This window comes from Puma concolor, chromosome A2 (genome assembly GCF_028749965.1).
Source record: "Puma concolor isolate L17-30 chromosome A2, mPumCon1.1.hap2, whole genome shotgun sequence".
NCBI lineage: Eukaryota > Metazoa > Chordata > Mammalia > Carnivora > Felidae > Puma > Puma concolor.
Window position 1 is genome coordinate 62,767,807 of NC_141668.1, and position 16,982 is coordinate 62,784,788.

The 16,982-nt window shown below is 33.8% G+C and overlaps 1 protein-coding gene across 11 annotated transcripts in view; it reads left to right on the plus strand.

Moving 5' to 3' along the window:
- Positions 1-16,982, plus strand: part of DGKB (diacylglycerol kinase beta) — a 792,867-nt gene that overhangs the window by 590,772 nt on the left and 185,113 nt on the right. For all 11 annotated transcript variants that reach the window (XM_086695070.1, XM_025929944.2, XM_025929941.2 and 8 more), the window contains 2 exons: positions 3,943-4,033; positions 14,214-14,409. In XM_086695070.1, the coding sequence (XP_086551196.1) occupies positions 3,943-4,033; positions 14,214-14,409 (287 nt within the window). The remainder of the gene's footprint in view (positions 1-3,942; positions 4,034-14,213; positions 14,410-16,982) is intronic.

A 16,982-nucleotide genomic window follows, 5' to 3' on the forward strand; every position in this document is an offset into this window, starting at 1 on the left:
GGCTTTTCAGATGTTTGCATAGTAAGTAGTAATATCTTAATAATTTTATATATATTTATAATAGAATAAAAAAGAAAGACATCTGTGAGAAAAAAAAGCTGACCCTTAATTTTAAGAGTAATTTCACTGAATTAACAACTCTCTGTGTTTATGACTTCTGAGCTTTCTACATAAGATAAATGAACCAGTTTGACCCTTCTCTTTATGTTTCAACTTCATTAGAAATGATCTTAATATCTAATTAGGCTCTTTGTTATTCTTTGTGGGAAATGCACTAGCAATTCATGTTCCGTTTGTTTGTTTTATGTTTGCTGCATTTACAATACGTAGCAGACAAAAGCCAAATCAAAAAACATGTATACCAGGAAGAAAAAAAATCCAAGGAAAGTATATTGAAATTAAATGACCTGTTTGTAAGTTCCGAACTTGGAGAACAAAATATTACCTACATTTTATAATGACAGGTATGATTCTTTGCTTGAACAAAATATCTGGTAGTTTACATTTCCCTGAGGATATGTAAAAAAGACAAAGTGGCCGTTGGGAAGAAAATCTTGACAAATGTGAGCTCATTTTTAAAAGCTTTTACCTGAACATCTGGTAGCCACGCACGTTAAATATTAAACCAAAACCTGTAGACTTACAATTAAATTCATTGAAATAGGATTTAATATATTAATGAATTAGAATTATGATAATATGGGTCACTCTTTGTAGGACACTCGTCATCATACCTGGAGTCACAAAACCTGTCTAAGAATACAATAAATTTGAGTTTGGTGTGATGTTTCACAGTGTGTTAAATGTCCAGTTACCTTATTATTCTTAAAGTCCAAAGCTACATGTTTTCTCTGGCAAATTTGAGTTTGAATTATTTGGATCATTTTCTAATGTTAGCCGTAAAAGTAAATAGCATACATGCTTAAATGTGCTTTTTTGCATTTCTACAACCTAAAGACCAGTTTGGTTGAAAAAATAAAATTTAACAGCTTTTAATTTGTCATGTGGAATCTGATTCTATGTGTTTTTTATTACCTCCATATATTTATCTAAGTGAAACATAAAATGGTTGTAATAATGGAGAATTTAAAGCAGCTTTTGCACATGAGCAGTAATGCTAACTAATATGGGGAATAAAAACTGAATGTAAATTCTCAGAGTTTCTTTTTTTGCGGGATGTATTTCCTAAAGTTGGTATATTTTGGTTAGCTGATACAAACCCTCCATCATCCTAATTAAGCTATGAAGAGTTTTGATGGACAGAATGGAAAAAAAAGTAGGGAGTAACCATTGATAAAGAATATAAGCAGTCTCATGTATGTGTATGTATGTGTGTGTATGTGTGTACATCTATATATATTTAATTTTCAAACTACCATGCAATATACATTAGATCACAGAACCTGTCATAATATAAACACACATCCTTCTTTTGCTGGAGTAATGTTCTGGTATTTCTACATGTATATCCAGAAATAATAACCTTGGTATGACAGAAATCTATATAATCTAATATCATGAGTTCCTACTGATACTACTTAATTTACGCCCCTTATATTGAGCCTCTTTTCTCCCTTTCCCTTGCCACTCAGTTTAGCCCTTCATTTATATTTCATTTGTACTGTTCCGATAGCCACATTTCTGTTCACATGACTAGCATTTCAGCATTTTAGCCCCCTTATTCATTTCGGCTAAACTTACTGCTCATAAACCAGAGCTGGCCATGTCACTCAACTGGTAATAAAGTTCTGTCAGCATCCTATTAATCTAGAATGTCAACTCCAAACCTCCTAGCTTGACATATATGTTCTGAAACAGACCTTTGTTAGCCCCTACCCTGTATTCTCTTAAGTCATTCTGCATACCTAAACTGCCCAGAACTTGTTTTTCTTCCTTGTTTGCCACCTTCTAGTGACCTATTAAAGTGTTGCCTTATCTTCTGAAGCTCTCTGGCCTCTCCCAGGAATAAGCGGTTGACTCACTGAAATGTTTCCCCATAACATTTTGTTCATATATTGTATAAAGAATTAACTTTTTAATCATTTCATATGTCCATAATCTTACAACATTCTGCGCTCCTTGGAAACAAAGCATTGTGTTCATATTTATATATTTACAACTTAACACAGTAGCATATGGAAGTTAATGTCCTTACTGAATATTTGTTGAATGAATGAATGGATGAATAAATGAGTCCAAGAAGGTCTGGATAAAATGCTAACACAAGTGTTATTAGAAAACTTGCTGAACATAGAGAGACAGTTCCAAAACGTCATAAAACATCTACTTGTTATTATCCTAAGATTGTCTTGAAACTACTGCATAAAATCATTATTTCCCTCTCAGTTTATTGAATGCCATGTTTTCATCAGAATGATGAATCAATAGGAAAATATTTTTAATTTGTGTAACTTCAGCCATTGTGTAAATTTGTAAACTTACATATATTGAATGAAGTAGATGTTTACATTAATTTAATATAAATTTGCCTGTAGGCTCAGGCCCACAGATCTTGGTGTTAAACCTATTCTATCTAATTAGCTATCATCTCTTTCTAACTACTCACATATATGAAGTCAGGCCATAACTCGAGGAAAATATTCTCCAAAAAAGAGTAAGGATTCATGGTACTAGAATCCTAGGCGTAGGACACTTTCAGATTACTGGCCTGAATATGGTGATTGATACAACAAGAGCTAGTGAAAACTTTGTAAGTAAATAAGTCCTTGTATGAGGCTATTATTGGACATGTCTAGATAGATGAAATTAGTTTTATAATTCCTAATTTCATATTAGAGAACTCTATTCAACACAGTGTAATAATAAACGTTGTATTAGGCTCCATGTAATTTTCCATAACTGATCATAGGGCTGAATTAAGTAAGGTCCTTGCCAAATGTATTTTTAATTGTTGAAATGTTTTACCTTCTAATGTGAAAAGCACATATCAATATTTATAAGCCAAAAAGAGTAATTTGTTATGAAAGATATATTTGAATATGGCAAAAATTTTTGTTTTGCCTTTATGTGCAAAAATGTATCTTATTTTACCTGCTTTTCTTCTAATTGAGGGCATAATACCTTGTTAAAATACGTGTAATTAAAAATTGCGTTTTTTTTTCATGAGAATGAACTGTTAAATTCAATATCGGGTAATACACTATTACCTAATGTAATTAAGTTACATTAAATGATCATAAATGTATTTACCTGGCACAAAGAAAGATAGGGTTACTGGATCATGGGAGAAAATAAATTTTGAGCATCTTACTTCCAGATTATATACTAATATATTTTAAACTATATTTTTTGCAACTTTTGTTATACTGATAAAATACTACTACTTCTTTTGCTCTTCCATATGGTATCATAGTTTTTCACTACTATTCACAGAAAAGAGGCTACTGTCTGAAAAAAATAATGGCTATCCCAAAGTTACTAAATTTTATCTTTATGGATAACCACTATTTTTTTTCTTTTCAATATGCTATTCAATCATGTCAATCTCTGAGGAATACCTAGCCATCTAGAAATATTTAGCATTGTTAGCTTAGTCTCATTTTTCTCATAAAAAGCTCCAATTGTTTTTTTCCCTTTATGATTATAGAGTTGCTGGTCTAAATCAAGTTGTCTCTGAACAAGCTAAGAATTATAAGCGCTAAAATCATATTTTAAAACCTGAGCAACCAATATATATAAAAGTCAAAGATATACTTGTATCTATCAGATCAACATATTCTTCTAATTCCCTCAGAGGCAATCATATAATTTGACACCAACATTTAAGCTTTGAAAATTATGTGACCATCTATTATATTATAGATGGTATATGTCCTCAAACCTTTTTTATGACTTATAATACAAGAAAGGACTGCTCAATTAAAAAAAAATCCCTTCTGTTATTGATAATTGCCTAAGCTGCTTCTTCCTTTCCTTTTTCAGAATGAAGAACAAATTTTGGTATTTTGAGTTTGGCACATCTGAAACTTTCTCAGCCACCTGCAAGAAGCTACATGAATCTGTAGAAATAGAAGTAAGAAACATGAATTATATTTTATAATACAATGAAATGGCTTGAGTTTGGTTATTAATGTTTGTGACAGTCCATGTGAGGAGTTATACTTTGAGCAATCCATATAACTTTAACCCACAATCCTAAAATTTCATTTCTGTCACTCATTGCGATTCCAACACTATCTGATTTATTAGTATAAAGTTAAGTTTTGAGTATGAGTTGTTTTAATACACTATAAAAGGATGAGAGGTGGGACCCAACTTTAGAAATCAATGGAGAAGTTGCTAGGCATAGTGTGGTTAGAAAAATGTAAAATGAAGGAAAGTACTTGAAAAGAAAGGAAAAAAGTTGCAAGATACATTAAAGAATACTTTATTTTCAGGTCTCAATATCTTACAATCTTTAAAACACAGTTAACTAAAATTGTACTTGATTTTGTGAATAAAACTTAAAATATATACTTTTCCATTCCATTCCCATTCATTAACTAGATTTTTCTCGGTTCCCGAGGTTGCCATTTCCCCATTACATTTATAGGAAGCAGAAAAACCAAAAAAGAGAGCAAAGATAGCAAGACAGACAAACTTTGAAAAGATTTGGAGCAAATAGGTCTTCCAAAAGAATATAGCTACTGTGGGACTAAAATTTTTGGAGATGGGTTATAATATAAAATGACTTAGTTTTGTTGAGAGATTTTAGGGGGTTAAGAAAAAGGAAAAGTTATATTTTGTTGAGTGGTAAAGACAAACCAAAGGAACATAATTATGAAACAAGAACATCTAATGACTAGCTGATATGAATTGTGAAATATTGGCTTTAGCACTTTTTTATTTTAAAAATGAATGTATAACTTACCTACTAAGACCTAATCATTAGTGGTATATATTCAGGTAATGAGTTTGATAAACAAAATTAGTTATGGATCCATTGGATCATAATGGTCTGCCTAAGTTCTTCATTATTCTAGCTTTCTCGTTTACTGTTAATGATTGTGACAGCAAAAGTGGTCCTATTTCAGAATGTAACCTTTTTGGCGTTTTTTGGTGGATAAATTCAAGTATTAGAAGTAGAATTGGTGATCATGGAATGGAAAATACCCTCCGTGACCGGATCAGATCATAACCCTGAAAAAGAATATAATCCCAAAAGATGAAGGATTTGGGTTCGACACGGACTTTCTGTAATTACTGTTCATCAAGATTTATATATGTATATATTTCATATACATGTGTAGAGAGTGATATATTTAGATAGTTATATATATATATATATATTTATAAAAAATAAAAATAAATATTTCTTTACCTTTAAAATCATTATTTTAAGAAATTCTCAATAAAGTGGATTTTGAGCATTGTTTTACCCTCAGAAACTTATGCTCAAAGAAAATCCATAGAAGGCAAAAATGAAAAAAATAAAAGTATGACTTCTGGTTGAACTTAGGGTGAATACTCTGAAGCCTCTTTATCCTACCACTGAACACTGACTGAAAAAAATGTTGAACTAGGAGAGAGAATTCATGGATAGGAAAACTCAGTATTGTCAGGATGTCAGTTCTTCCCACCTCGATCAGTTGGTTCACTACAATCACAGTCAAAATCCCAGCAGATTTGTGGGTGAGTGAGTACTAACAAAATGATTATAAAGTTCCTATGGGGAGTCAAAAGAGCCAGGATGTCCAACACAATATTGCAGGAGAAGAATAAAGCTGGAGGACTGACACTACCTGACTTCACGGCTTACTATAAAGCCACAGTAATCAAGACAGTGTCGTACTGATGAAAGAACAGGCAAACAGATCAATGGAATAGAATAGAGGGCCTAGAAATAGACCCACCCCATAAATATACTCAAGCTTTTTTGACAAAGGAAGAAAGCCAATGCAATGCAGCAAAGGAAGTGTTTTTTTTTACTAATGGTGCTAGAATAACTGGATGTCCACTAACAAACAAAAAAACAATCTAAAAGAAATGAATTCACTCTTAACAAAAGTGAACTCAAAATGTATCAAGAACCTAAATGTAAAACATGCAACTATAAAACTTCTAGAAGATAACATAGGAGGAAATCTAGATGGCCTTGAGTATGGTGATGCCTTTTAGATACAACACCAAAGGCGCACAAACAATGGAAGAAATAATTGATAAGCTGAACTTCACTGAAATTAAAAACTTCTTCTCTGTGAAAGACATTGTCAAAAGAATGAGAAAATAAGCCACAGACAGAAAATAATTGCAGAAGATATATCTGATAAGAGACTGTTAACCAAAATATACAGACTCTTAAAACTTAATAAGGAAATAAACCACTCCACTGAAAACAATGGGCCAAAAACTTTCACAGATACCTCACCAAAAAAAGACATACAGGTGGCAAATCACCATATGAGATGATGCTCCATATCACATCATCAGAGAAATTTAAATTAAAACATTAATGAGATACAGCACTACACCAAAACACCAAATGCTTATGAAGATGTGCAGCGGTAGGAACTCTCATTTATTTCTTGTGGGAATGCAAAATGGTACAGCCACTTTGAAAGACAGTTTGGTGGTTTGTTACAAAACTAAACATATTCTTACCATATGATCCAGCAATCGTCTTCCTTGGTATTTACCTAAAGGAGCTGGAAAGTTATATCAACACAAAAACGTGCACACGGTTGTTTACAAGCTTAATAATTGCAAAACTTGGAAGAAAACAAGAGGTCCTTCAGTAGGTGAATGGATAAAAAGACTATGGTACATCCAAACAATGGAATATTATTTAGTGCTAAAAAGAAATTAGCTATCAAGCCTTCAAAACACATGGAGGAAACTGAAATGTGTTTTCCTAAGTGAAAGAAGACAATCTGAAAAAGCTGCATACTGTATGATGCCAACATATGACCTTCTGGAAAAGTAAAACTGTAAGACAGTAAAAAGATCAATGGTTTTCAGGGGTTGTGGGGAGAAGGATAGATGAACAGGCAGAGCAAAGAGAGGATGTTAGGGCAGTTATAATACTCTGTAAAATATAATGATGGTAGAAAACTTCCTTGGTTTGTTCAAACCCAAGGAATGAACAGTTGGAGTGAACCCTAATGCAAACTATGGACTTTAGATGATTGTGATGTGTCAATGTAGGTTCATCAGTTGTAACAAATTTACCACTCAATCCAAGACGCTGATAAATGGGGATGCTGTGCCTGTCTGTTAGATAGATGGGAAATCTCTGTACGTCCCCTTGAATTCTGTGGTGAACCTTAAGCTGCATGAGAGAAACAGAGAAAACGTGAGTGGGGAAGGGGCAGATAGAGGGAGACAATTCTAAACAGGCTCCACACTGTCAGCGAGGAGCCCGATGCGGGACTCAAATGCACAAAACTGTGAGATCATGACGTGAGCCGAGATCAAGAGTTAGACACTTAACCAACTCCAGGCAACACCCCCCCCCAAAATAAAGTCTTAATTTAATAACATGTTGATCTAGAATATAACATTATATGTCAAAAAGGTAAAAAAAAAAAAAAAAAAGAGAGAGAGAGAGCGCGAGATTTAGAAAACATAACAAAGGGCATTCATTTGAATGAAAATGAAAATAAAGCACATTTTGTGAAAAAAAAAGTTTTAATGATAAAATTGTATGGTTTTGTTTCACACAGCTTTATATTCTACAGAAAATTGATTTAGAATGCCCCCCCCCCAACCCAAGAAATATGGGCACCTAGAATAAGTTATTCTTCCTGATGTCTTACTTTTACAAGCCCTCCAAATCTGGCTTCCTAGCTCTGCATTTACCGGCTTATTTTGGGTCACATTGCAATAGCATGTATAAATCAGAACCAGCGCCACGCCCTCACCACTTTCTTGTTGCATATCCTGAATACTGTTATAATGTTACGTATTTATCTCAGTTCTAAAACTTGAGGGGTGTGTGTGTGTGTGTGTATATAGATGGTAATGCAAAACCGGCTTTTCTACTCACTTTTTAATGAATCCAGTCTATCATAGTAGCAAAATATGCCTTTCTACCCTCAAGGTTACTTTATAATTTAATATAACAAAAACGTTAATTTGGAAATTGGATTCTGTTTGCTGTTGCTCCCTACTTGGCCTAAAATTGTACCAACCATGATTTGAAAATACATAACTAAAGATAAAAATACAAGAGTACCTCAAGTAGATACATGCTTTATCAGCAGCTTCTTCAAAACAAACTATTTGCTCTGTGACACTTTATTTCACTTTTCTTTTTCATAGAGGAAACTTTTTCCAAAAGGGATGAATATTTGGAAAAATATGAATACCATGGTATAATAGTTGATAATAATAGCTAATTTTTATCTCTTATTAACTATACCGTCTTCTTGGTGCTAAGCAATGTGTATACATTATCTGATTTAAGTCTTTGTCAATCAGAGAGGTTCCCATATATTTCCACTACAGAGATGAGCAAATGAGCATGTTATTTAATAATTTAAGAGAAACAAGAATTGTGTTGCTGACAAAATGTGTAAATCTAAGGAAATAAATAAATTGGAAATGATATATATAATAGGAAAATATATATTATATATATAACATGTGTAGTATATATAGCATGCAGGCATATATATAACGTGAAAGAGAGATGAACAAAGGTAAAATTTTTAATTTTAAAAATTTAAGTTATTCTCTTTGTTACAAAAGATAAATAATACAATGAAAAGTCTTAAAATTAGAAGATATGTTAAAAGCAAAGTTTGTGTTAAACTATTTGGGGCATAGATGTGCACCTAAGAGTCATAGGTCAACATCTGGAAATGAAGCTCTAAAGTTGGTGGACTTTTAATTTGTTCCATGTATCAGGCAACATTCATGAGAAAATAGAATAGTCAATTTTCCAAAGTTTTTCAGTCTTTTGGTTAATTTCTGAGACTAAGAAAGATGGTATGTTTTGAGGGTTAGAATTTCCATTCCAAAGCACTAAGATTTGTTTTAGTGATTAAGTACTTCTATAAAAACCAAAATGATCTCCAGGATTAATAAAGGGCAAGAAGCCTCAGGGACACAAAATAAATTCAGAAGGATTCTACAGTGAAGATTCTTCTACCCAGTAATCTGCAAAACACTGAGCTTTTAAAGACAATGGGGCAAACTTTTATAGCTCAGTCTCTGTCCCATCTGTATCCCAATTACCTTGGATACTCCTTCAACACATATTTAGAGCACCTTAGCTGGGTCTCAGCGATACCAGACCACAGTCTTGGGGCGGGGAAATAAAATTTGTGGATGGACATTTTTTAACAACTTTATTGAGGCATGTTTGACATACCAAAAACTGTACGTACTTAGTATATACAACTTGATGAATTTGGGGATAAATGTGTACCCATGAATCCATCACCACAATCAATGCCATCAGCATATCCATCACCTTCCCTGTTTGTGAAGTGTGTGTGTGTGTGTGTGTGTTTATGTGTGTGTGTGTGTGTGTCAGAGAGAGAGAGAGAGAGAGAGAGAGAAGGACACTTACAAGATCTATCCTCTCTTCTAAAGCTTCCTGGGTGATGATTTTTTTTTTTTTTTTTTTTTTTTTTTTTTTTTTGCTAATGAAATTCTAAAAGCAGTAAGAAAGGAGACTATAAAAGTGTGGACCTCAACAAATGTCACTAAAAACAAAAGTTGGACTCGTTAAATCCAAAACATAAACGACTTCTTATTCCAGAAGAGAGTAAGAAATGTGGTAGGGGTGGAGCATAGCGTTATTTTATTAAGATAAAGCATCATAATTTTTCTTAGGAGAATGAAGAAGAAATGAGACAAGTAAAAACAGAGTGAATGACCAAGAGATGAATGAATATTCTCTTCTGTTTAGCAGAAGTTATTTTAATGAGATAACTTCTGGTAAGAATTCTAATATCCCAGCAATAATTTTTAGCCTTGGCAGTATCTATTAAAAAAGAAAAATATGTAAAACTCAACTGATTTTCTGCTGATACTTATGGCTAATGCTGGATATCTTGAGCCAGCGATATCATTATCAACATGTTTAGCAACTGGGTGTGTGCATGCGTGGTACAGGCCTCAAAGTTTCCTGTTTTTGGGTTTGCCTCCATCTTTCTCTCGCTTGCCTACCAGCTCCCATTCTTCTCTGAAAGTCATCGTGCGATTATCCACAATCAAGACTTCTATCACTACCACTGGACTGCCAGCTAATACTAAAATTACTTAAAAGGCATGCCCTGGGCCCCTATACCACACTGTCTTTTGTAGATAGAAGTCATAAAATGCATTTCAAAAAACAATGAGCTTACCCACGGGAAAATATAGAATACCCCAGCCTTCATACATCAGGAGAGATGCTGTTAGGCCATTTATGTGTACAGGAGTGTTTTATTTTTTTAATTTTTTTTAAATTTTATTTTTAAAAAATTTTAGTGTTTTTTTTTTTTTTTTTTTATGTCTGAGAGACACAGAGAGACATGGCACGAGAGGGAGAGGGAGACACAGAATCCGAAGCAGACTCCATGGGACTCGAACTCACGAACCGTGAGATCGTTACCTGAGCCAAAGTTGGATGCTGAACCAGTCGAGCCACCCAGGCACCCCTGTACTGGTGTGTTTTAATTAGTGGATTTGCTGTTGTTGTTCTCTGCAAATACATACATAATTGGGTGTTACGAATCCATATGAATTTGAAGAAACTCTTCTAAAAGTACACGTAAGCTGTTTTACTCCAGGCTACTTTATATAATGAACAAAGCAATGTCTGTATGCTTGATTAAATCAAATTATGGATAATTTTTATTTGACCTGGGCAAAGAATTAGACTCCCTATGGAAAAATATTTACAGGGTATCATTAATTATATCTCATCAAATCTATCCACACTTACAACTCTCCTAAGTTCCTCACATTCTGAATTTTCCTATCAAATGACATGTTAACTGAATCTCAAACAATACATTTATTTATAAAAGTTTGTCTTTAACATCTCTGCATAGTTTGGTGCAAGGTATGTTTGTAAGCAAGGATTAAACTACACTGGCAGAAAAAAAATGAAACCATCTTCATTTCTTTTAGGTAAATTTGTGTCTGGAATAAGATCTTCCAAATTAAAACTGAAAAGAATGGACAGTGGCCTCATAGCATCACAGTCTGCAAATAGCTCCCATAGTACTATATGTTAACGACCTTTTTTCTACATAATAAAAATATTCAGGATTTATTGACTAACTGAGGCTGTTAGCTTTTAAGCTTTTATATTCTTTTCCTCTGTAGCTACCTTTTTAAGAATCATAAATCTTCAAAGCGGATGAAAATATTATGTGACACAGTATTATAACTTGTTTATATTTCATAGCCTTCACGTCAGCTTTTATTTCCATGCACTCAATTGGTGTGCTACAATTCCTGGTCTCCATCTGAACTAGCACCAAAATTTTCCAGACTAATGAACAAAATGTTAAAGCAAACAGAGGAAGGTAACCTGGGGTCAAGAACTAGTGGAAACAAATCATTAATAAATAGCAATTTATGTAAGTACATTGTCCTGCTCTCATAGAAAACTCCGTGTTCTTCATTAGTCCTTCTATGGGACTCCTTGAGGATTTTTTTTTTTTTTTCTCATTTTTCCGAAAGCTGCTTGCTCTGTTTCCTTGAAACTACACGTGACGAGACTTGGAAAAGTGAAAACATGAATAACAGTATACACTGGTATTTTTCAATTGTCACATGTAACTCCCCTAGTTCAATTAAAACGAAAAAGCCTGTTTGCAACCGCTCTCCTTTTCTGCAGATGAACAAAGGAATACTCCTTCACTAATTCTGAAAGTAACTTGTCACAGTGGGGTTCTAAGGCCTAGTCAAATAATTGTCTTAGTGTACTACCTGCTGTGTTCAATATTGAGTGAAAATGGAAGCCAGGCCCTAACTCTAGCTTATTTCACAATTCTTCTGTTATTTAAATGATTTTAGTCAGTTTGGGGAAAGCCAGACCTTTATAAATTAACAGCAGGGAAATACCAAAGGTGTCAGATTGCATATTTATCATCTTTTTCGTGTAATACTTAAATATGTATTAAGAAGTGACTGACATAAATTAGGCAGATTTCAGAAGCCACAGGCCGTGGCTTGTAGAGGACCCCCTTCTGCTTGACATTTCATCCTTGTCAAAGATCAAATTATTTTAATTTAGGCTGCAAATTATAAGGAATGAAGACTTCTTTGTGGGAATTCCCTGTGGTAATCTGACTTTTGTTGTTACTGCTGCTTGTCAGTGTGCAAAAGATATAATATGCATGCAAATAAGGTTAAAAAATATGTACTATCTAATTATCCAGCCAGTACATTCCACTTGAAGACAGTGGGAGGGCTGACACACAGTATGTGTTTGATTCATTGAGGCCTGCAGGGTATTTACACAAGATTACTTTTAATTATGAAATTAATATCTGTTTATCTAGAATATATAGCAGTAAGTGAGTATACACATGAGCAGAATTCTTTAGTAAAAAGAAATCATCTTAATTTAATACATGAAAAGGAGGGAAAAAAAAATCGCTTGTTTCTAGGGGGGAAAAAAGGCATCATCCAGACCTTGGTTTCACCCCCTTTGAAACAAATTGAATGAAAACTTGGCACCTTCGCTAGAATTTGTTTCTAGCCCTGCCAAGTAGACTCAAGATGTGTTGCTTTATTTCACAGTTTTTATATTTTAGCGAACAAGATGCAGGATTAGATTCGGCACGAAGACACAAATGTGGAAAAAAGAGATTTCTTGTTTGTTTTTTGTCTTTTCATTTAGGTGGAGCATTATCTCTTCTAGGTTCAAAAATTTATCCTTTCCATGAGAGACAGATGAAGTCAGTATCAGTGTTGTTTGTTTGTTTCTGAAATAAAGGGTGGCAAATAAAACAGCCCCACTGCAGATAGACTTCAGTTTATGAAATGCATATCCCTAACAAAGTTCTTTGTAAAACAAAGTGTTACATATTTGCATCTCTTCTCATATCAGCTCATATCAGCTGATGAAGGGAAAACAGTATCTGGGAAAAATTCACAGTAAGTGCCATTTTAGAAACCTCAAAGTGAACGAACAAATAAATAATAATTCCAAAAATACAGCATGGCCTTGCCACTCTCCACACGTGTCCCTCAGTAAAAATGAACAGAAAAATCAAAGAATTAAAAAGTGACCACTCTGAATATCACAGAGCCTGGTCTGTTAGCAAGTTTCATATTTTTCATAATCAAAAGGGTTGTTTTGTCACCAGGTGAAGAAAAAACTGTGGCTGATTAATTATTTTTATTCTTCCATTTGTTGTTAAAGCAGCTATAAAGTAATGGTGGGTTGGAGATTGCTTTTACTGCTGTTCTTGGCATTGCTCTCACTCAGCCTGCCTGGTCCTGCTCTTCCATATTCCTTCGGACAACAGTGCCTCTCATTGCCTTTTGACACTGTGCTTGGAACTTAATCTAGTGCCAGAAATCATCCTTGGCCCCTGTGACATAATTCAGGTCTCTGAACTGCTGTTTTTTTTTTTTTTTTTTTTTTTACTTTTAATCCCACCAAAGTCTATTAAGCTGCTTCTTTCTCTGATCAACCAAGTGAGATCACAAATATGAATTGTTTCCTTATTTTCCTTCAGTAGTGGCTTGCAGCGTGTTCTAAGTAGGAGGCAGTCACAAAAAGTTCTGCCTGACTCGTGAGTTCAAGTCCCACATGGGGCTCTGTGCTGGCAGCTCAGAGTCTGGAGCCTGCTTCGGATTCTGTGTCTCCCTCTCTCTCTGCGCTTACCCCATTTATGTTCTGTCTCTCTCTCTCTTTCTCTCAAAAATAAATAAACATTTAAAAAAATTTTCTGCCTGAGTGTTGACCAGGTTTCCTAGACTCAACTTCTTTGCAACACGTCGGAAATTTCTAGCTGGACACACAGACACTAATATGTGTCCTTCCCAATGGGTTTCTCTAAAGATAGACTGATGATTTAATTTGATCATGTTTAAAGATATGTTTAATTGATAGCTGGTTAATGTTAATGTCTCCTTTACCTTTCATATTGACATTTAGCTTAGTCATTTAAGTGTTCTTGAGTGGTTTATTTAAATACGACAAGATTGTGGACTTAAAAGCTGCTATTGAAAGATAAGGAAGTGCAAAAGAAGAAATCAAGGAAAGGATGATCAAATATCTTACTGTTTTTTTTTTCTTTGTTCTTTTTACTGATCAGTGTGATGGAGTACAAATAGATTTAATAAACATCTCTCTGGAAGGAATTGCTATTTTGAATATACCGAGCATGCATGGTGGATCCAATCTTTGGGGAGAGTCTAAGAAAAGACGAAGCCACCGCCGAATAGAGAAAAAAGGGTCTGACAAAAGGACTACACTCACAGATGCTAAGGAGTTGAAGTTTGCAAGTCAAGGTTAGTTTTCTCTCTTTTAATTGTGTTAACTTGCTTCTTAACCTGCTTTTGAGGCTACGTTAAAATTAAAGACTTTTCCATTGCACTATAGTCTACGTATATATGCAGTTACATTTTTCATACTATCAGATATGTATGTGTAATTAAGTTATAATATATTCTAAAATCACATATACACTGGTTGTATTTTTCATGGATTTTTTTTCCTTCTTTGATCTCATTTTTTTTATTCTCCTTCCCTGCAGAAAATTGAATACATGTGGGTATTAAGTGGATAAGATTATATGCACTTAAGTGCATATAATTAAGTGGTATTAAGTGGATAAGATTATATGCACATAAGAAATATGCAGTTATATTTTTCATACTATCAGATATGTATGTGTAATTAAGTTATAATATATTCTAAAATCACATATACACTGGTTGTGTTTTTCATGGATTTTTTTTCCTTCTTTGATCTCATTTTTTTTATTCTCCTTCCCCGCAGAAAATTGAATACATGTGGGTATTAAGTGGATAAGATTATAGGATATATTGCACATTAAGTTCTGAAATGTGAGCATCTTAGTCAAGATGTTTGAGTTGTTATAACAAGAGCCTTGTTAAGGCTTTTCTAACGTTGTGTTACAAGATTTTTTTATTTTTGGTTTTGTTCAGTCAGGCTATGACATCCAAGCTATCTTACATTTAGGTGTTGCTCTATAACGACATGTTTAAATATCCCACAAAAAATTTTGGTTAGCTACTGTTATTTTTCCAGAAATTTTGTGACAACAATTGGGAGACCTGGGAAACAGATCGTAAAAGACTTTAAAAAATGGGGTAGAATAGCCGTGGATCAGAATTTTCAATTTCGTGGTAATGTCTTGTGGGACAAGACAACTAATTCTTGTTGATAGATTTTATAGACAAAGATACTAAATTGGTAGTATTCTCATAATCGTGCTTCAGTAATTTTGTTCATTTCTTTGACTTTCCAGAATCTAATTAATACCATTGATGGCATTCAGATGGCCATCAGAAAGCATATTGGCTTGCTCAGTGTAGCAAAGGCAGAATATGGAGAGGTTACAGGCTTATAGACCCAAGAAAAATAAATAAATATATTTAAAAAATAAGTAACACAGTAACATGTGAAGATGGTTGGTAGGCTTTATGGTGACAGGAAATAGCGTTATCTTTCCCTGTCTTCAGGTATCTGATTCAAGTTTCGGTACCTGGCAGTTACTTATGTTATATGGAATATGGTGACCATGAGGGTGACAAAGATTAACAGAGAAAATATTAGGTACTATTCTCTTGAAAGGAGTGCTTATTACAACCTGTCAATGACAAAAGCTTTTGAAGCCCCTTAAACATGTAGGTAATCCTAAAGAGGTAAATTCTGAAGAGTCATGTAATTTAGTACAAGCAAATATACACCAAGTTAATATAAATGCTTCATACTCAGAGTTAATATAACTATATGAAAACATAGAGAAAAGTGTTTTTTTGGAGGAGACACATATAGAAGAAGTGACTAGGTTTGTACCATATGAATCATAAAATGAAGGGAATTAGATACAATTATTTCCCTACGGGTTGTTGACATTAACATTGTATTTATATTTAAATATAAGGTTAATATTCTAAGAAAATTAGTAAAAAATCTCCTACGTATTAAAATTAGTTCAAGGACCGTACTAAGATCAGACTTAAAAATCTCTGCTTCTCTTTCTAGGGAAGCACTGAGTACATATATATTAGTAATATAATCCATATAATTTTAAAAAGTTATATATGTAATACTTATAATAATTTCCAATATTTATGTGGTTACTACATACCAATACTTGGCATGTCCTTTGCATGTTGATATTCCAGATAGAAATCTGAATTATTCTCAGTGTTCGGCTGCCAGCTACATTCACCTCTCGAGCTGTTAAAGTTTGTCAAACTCGTGACTGTGCTCGACCGGGACGAGTGTCTATACAACCCCTATTGCGCCGGCCTCCCTGGCCTCTGCTGGCCTCACTCTCGCCCCTCTGTATGCTTTTTATCAGGATACACACCTGAAATAAAGCACAGAAAAATCAGCCAGAAATACTGCCAGAGACTGTCATTGCCCATTAACTGTACAAGAACTTCTTTCTTCCCACTGTCTTCTTACTGTTGTGGAACTATTAGGACCAAGTTTTCGTAAGTTCGGGAAAGAAGAAACTACAAACCTGTAGGGTTTGTGACTTCAAATACATTTTTTCTCACCACAAAGGGAAAAACAGCAGAAATCAGTGTTTTCCAAGGTCATTGTACGAGCAGTAACCAAAGTATGTTCATAACCGATTTGGCTCAACTTTTTTGTTCCTTCTCTTGAAACCGATGATGCTAAGTTGTTTGAGCTTAATCTTCAGACAAGAACAATTCCCTTATTAAAAATGACCTTATCAGCCGAATATTAAATACTATACTAACCTGTATTTCCTTTTTATTAACTTTATCTAGATTTTTTTTCCATTTTGATATATTTGACAACAAAATAGCTAGAAGTATTTCAAAATGCCTCTAAGATTTGATTGCAGATTTATTCTGCA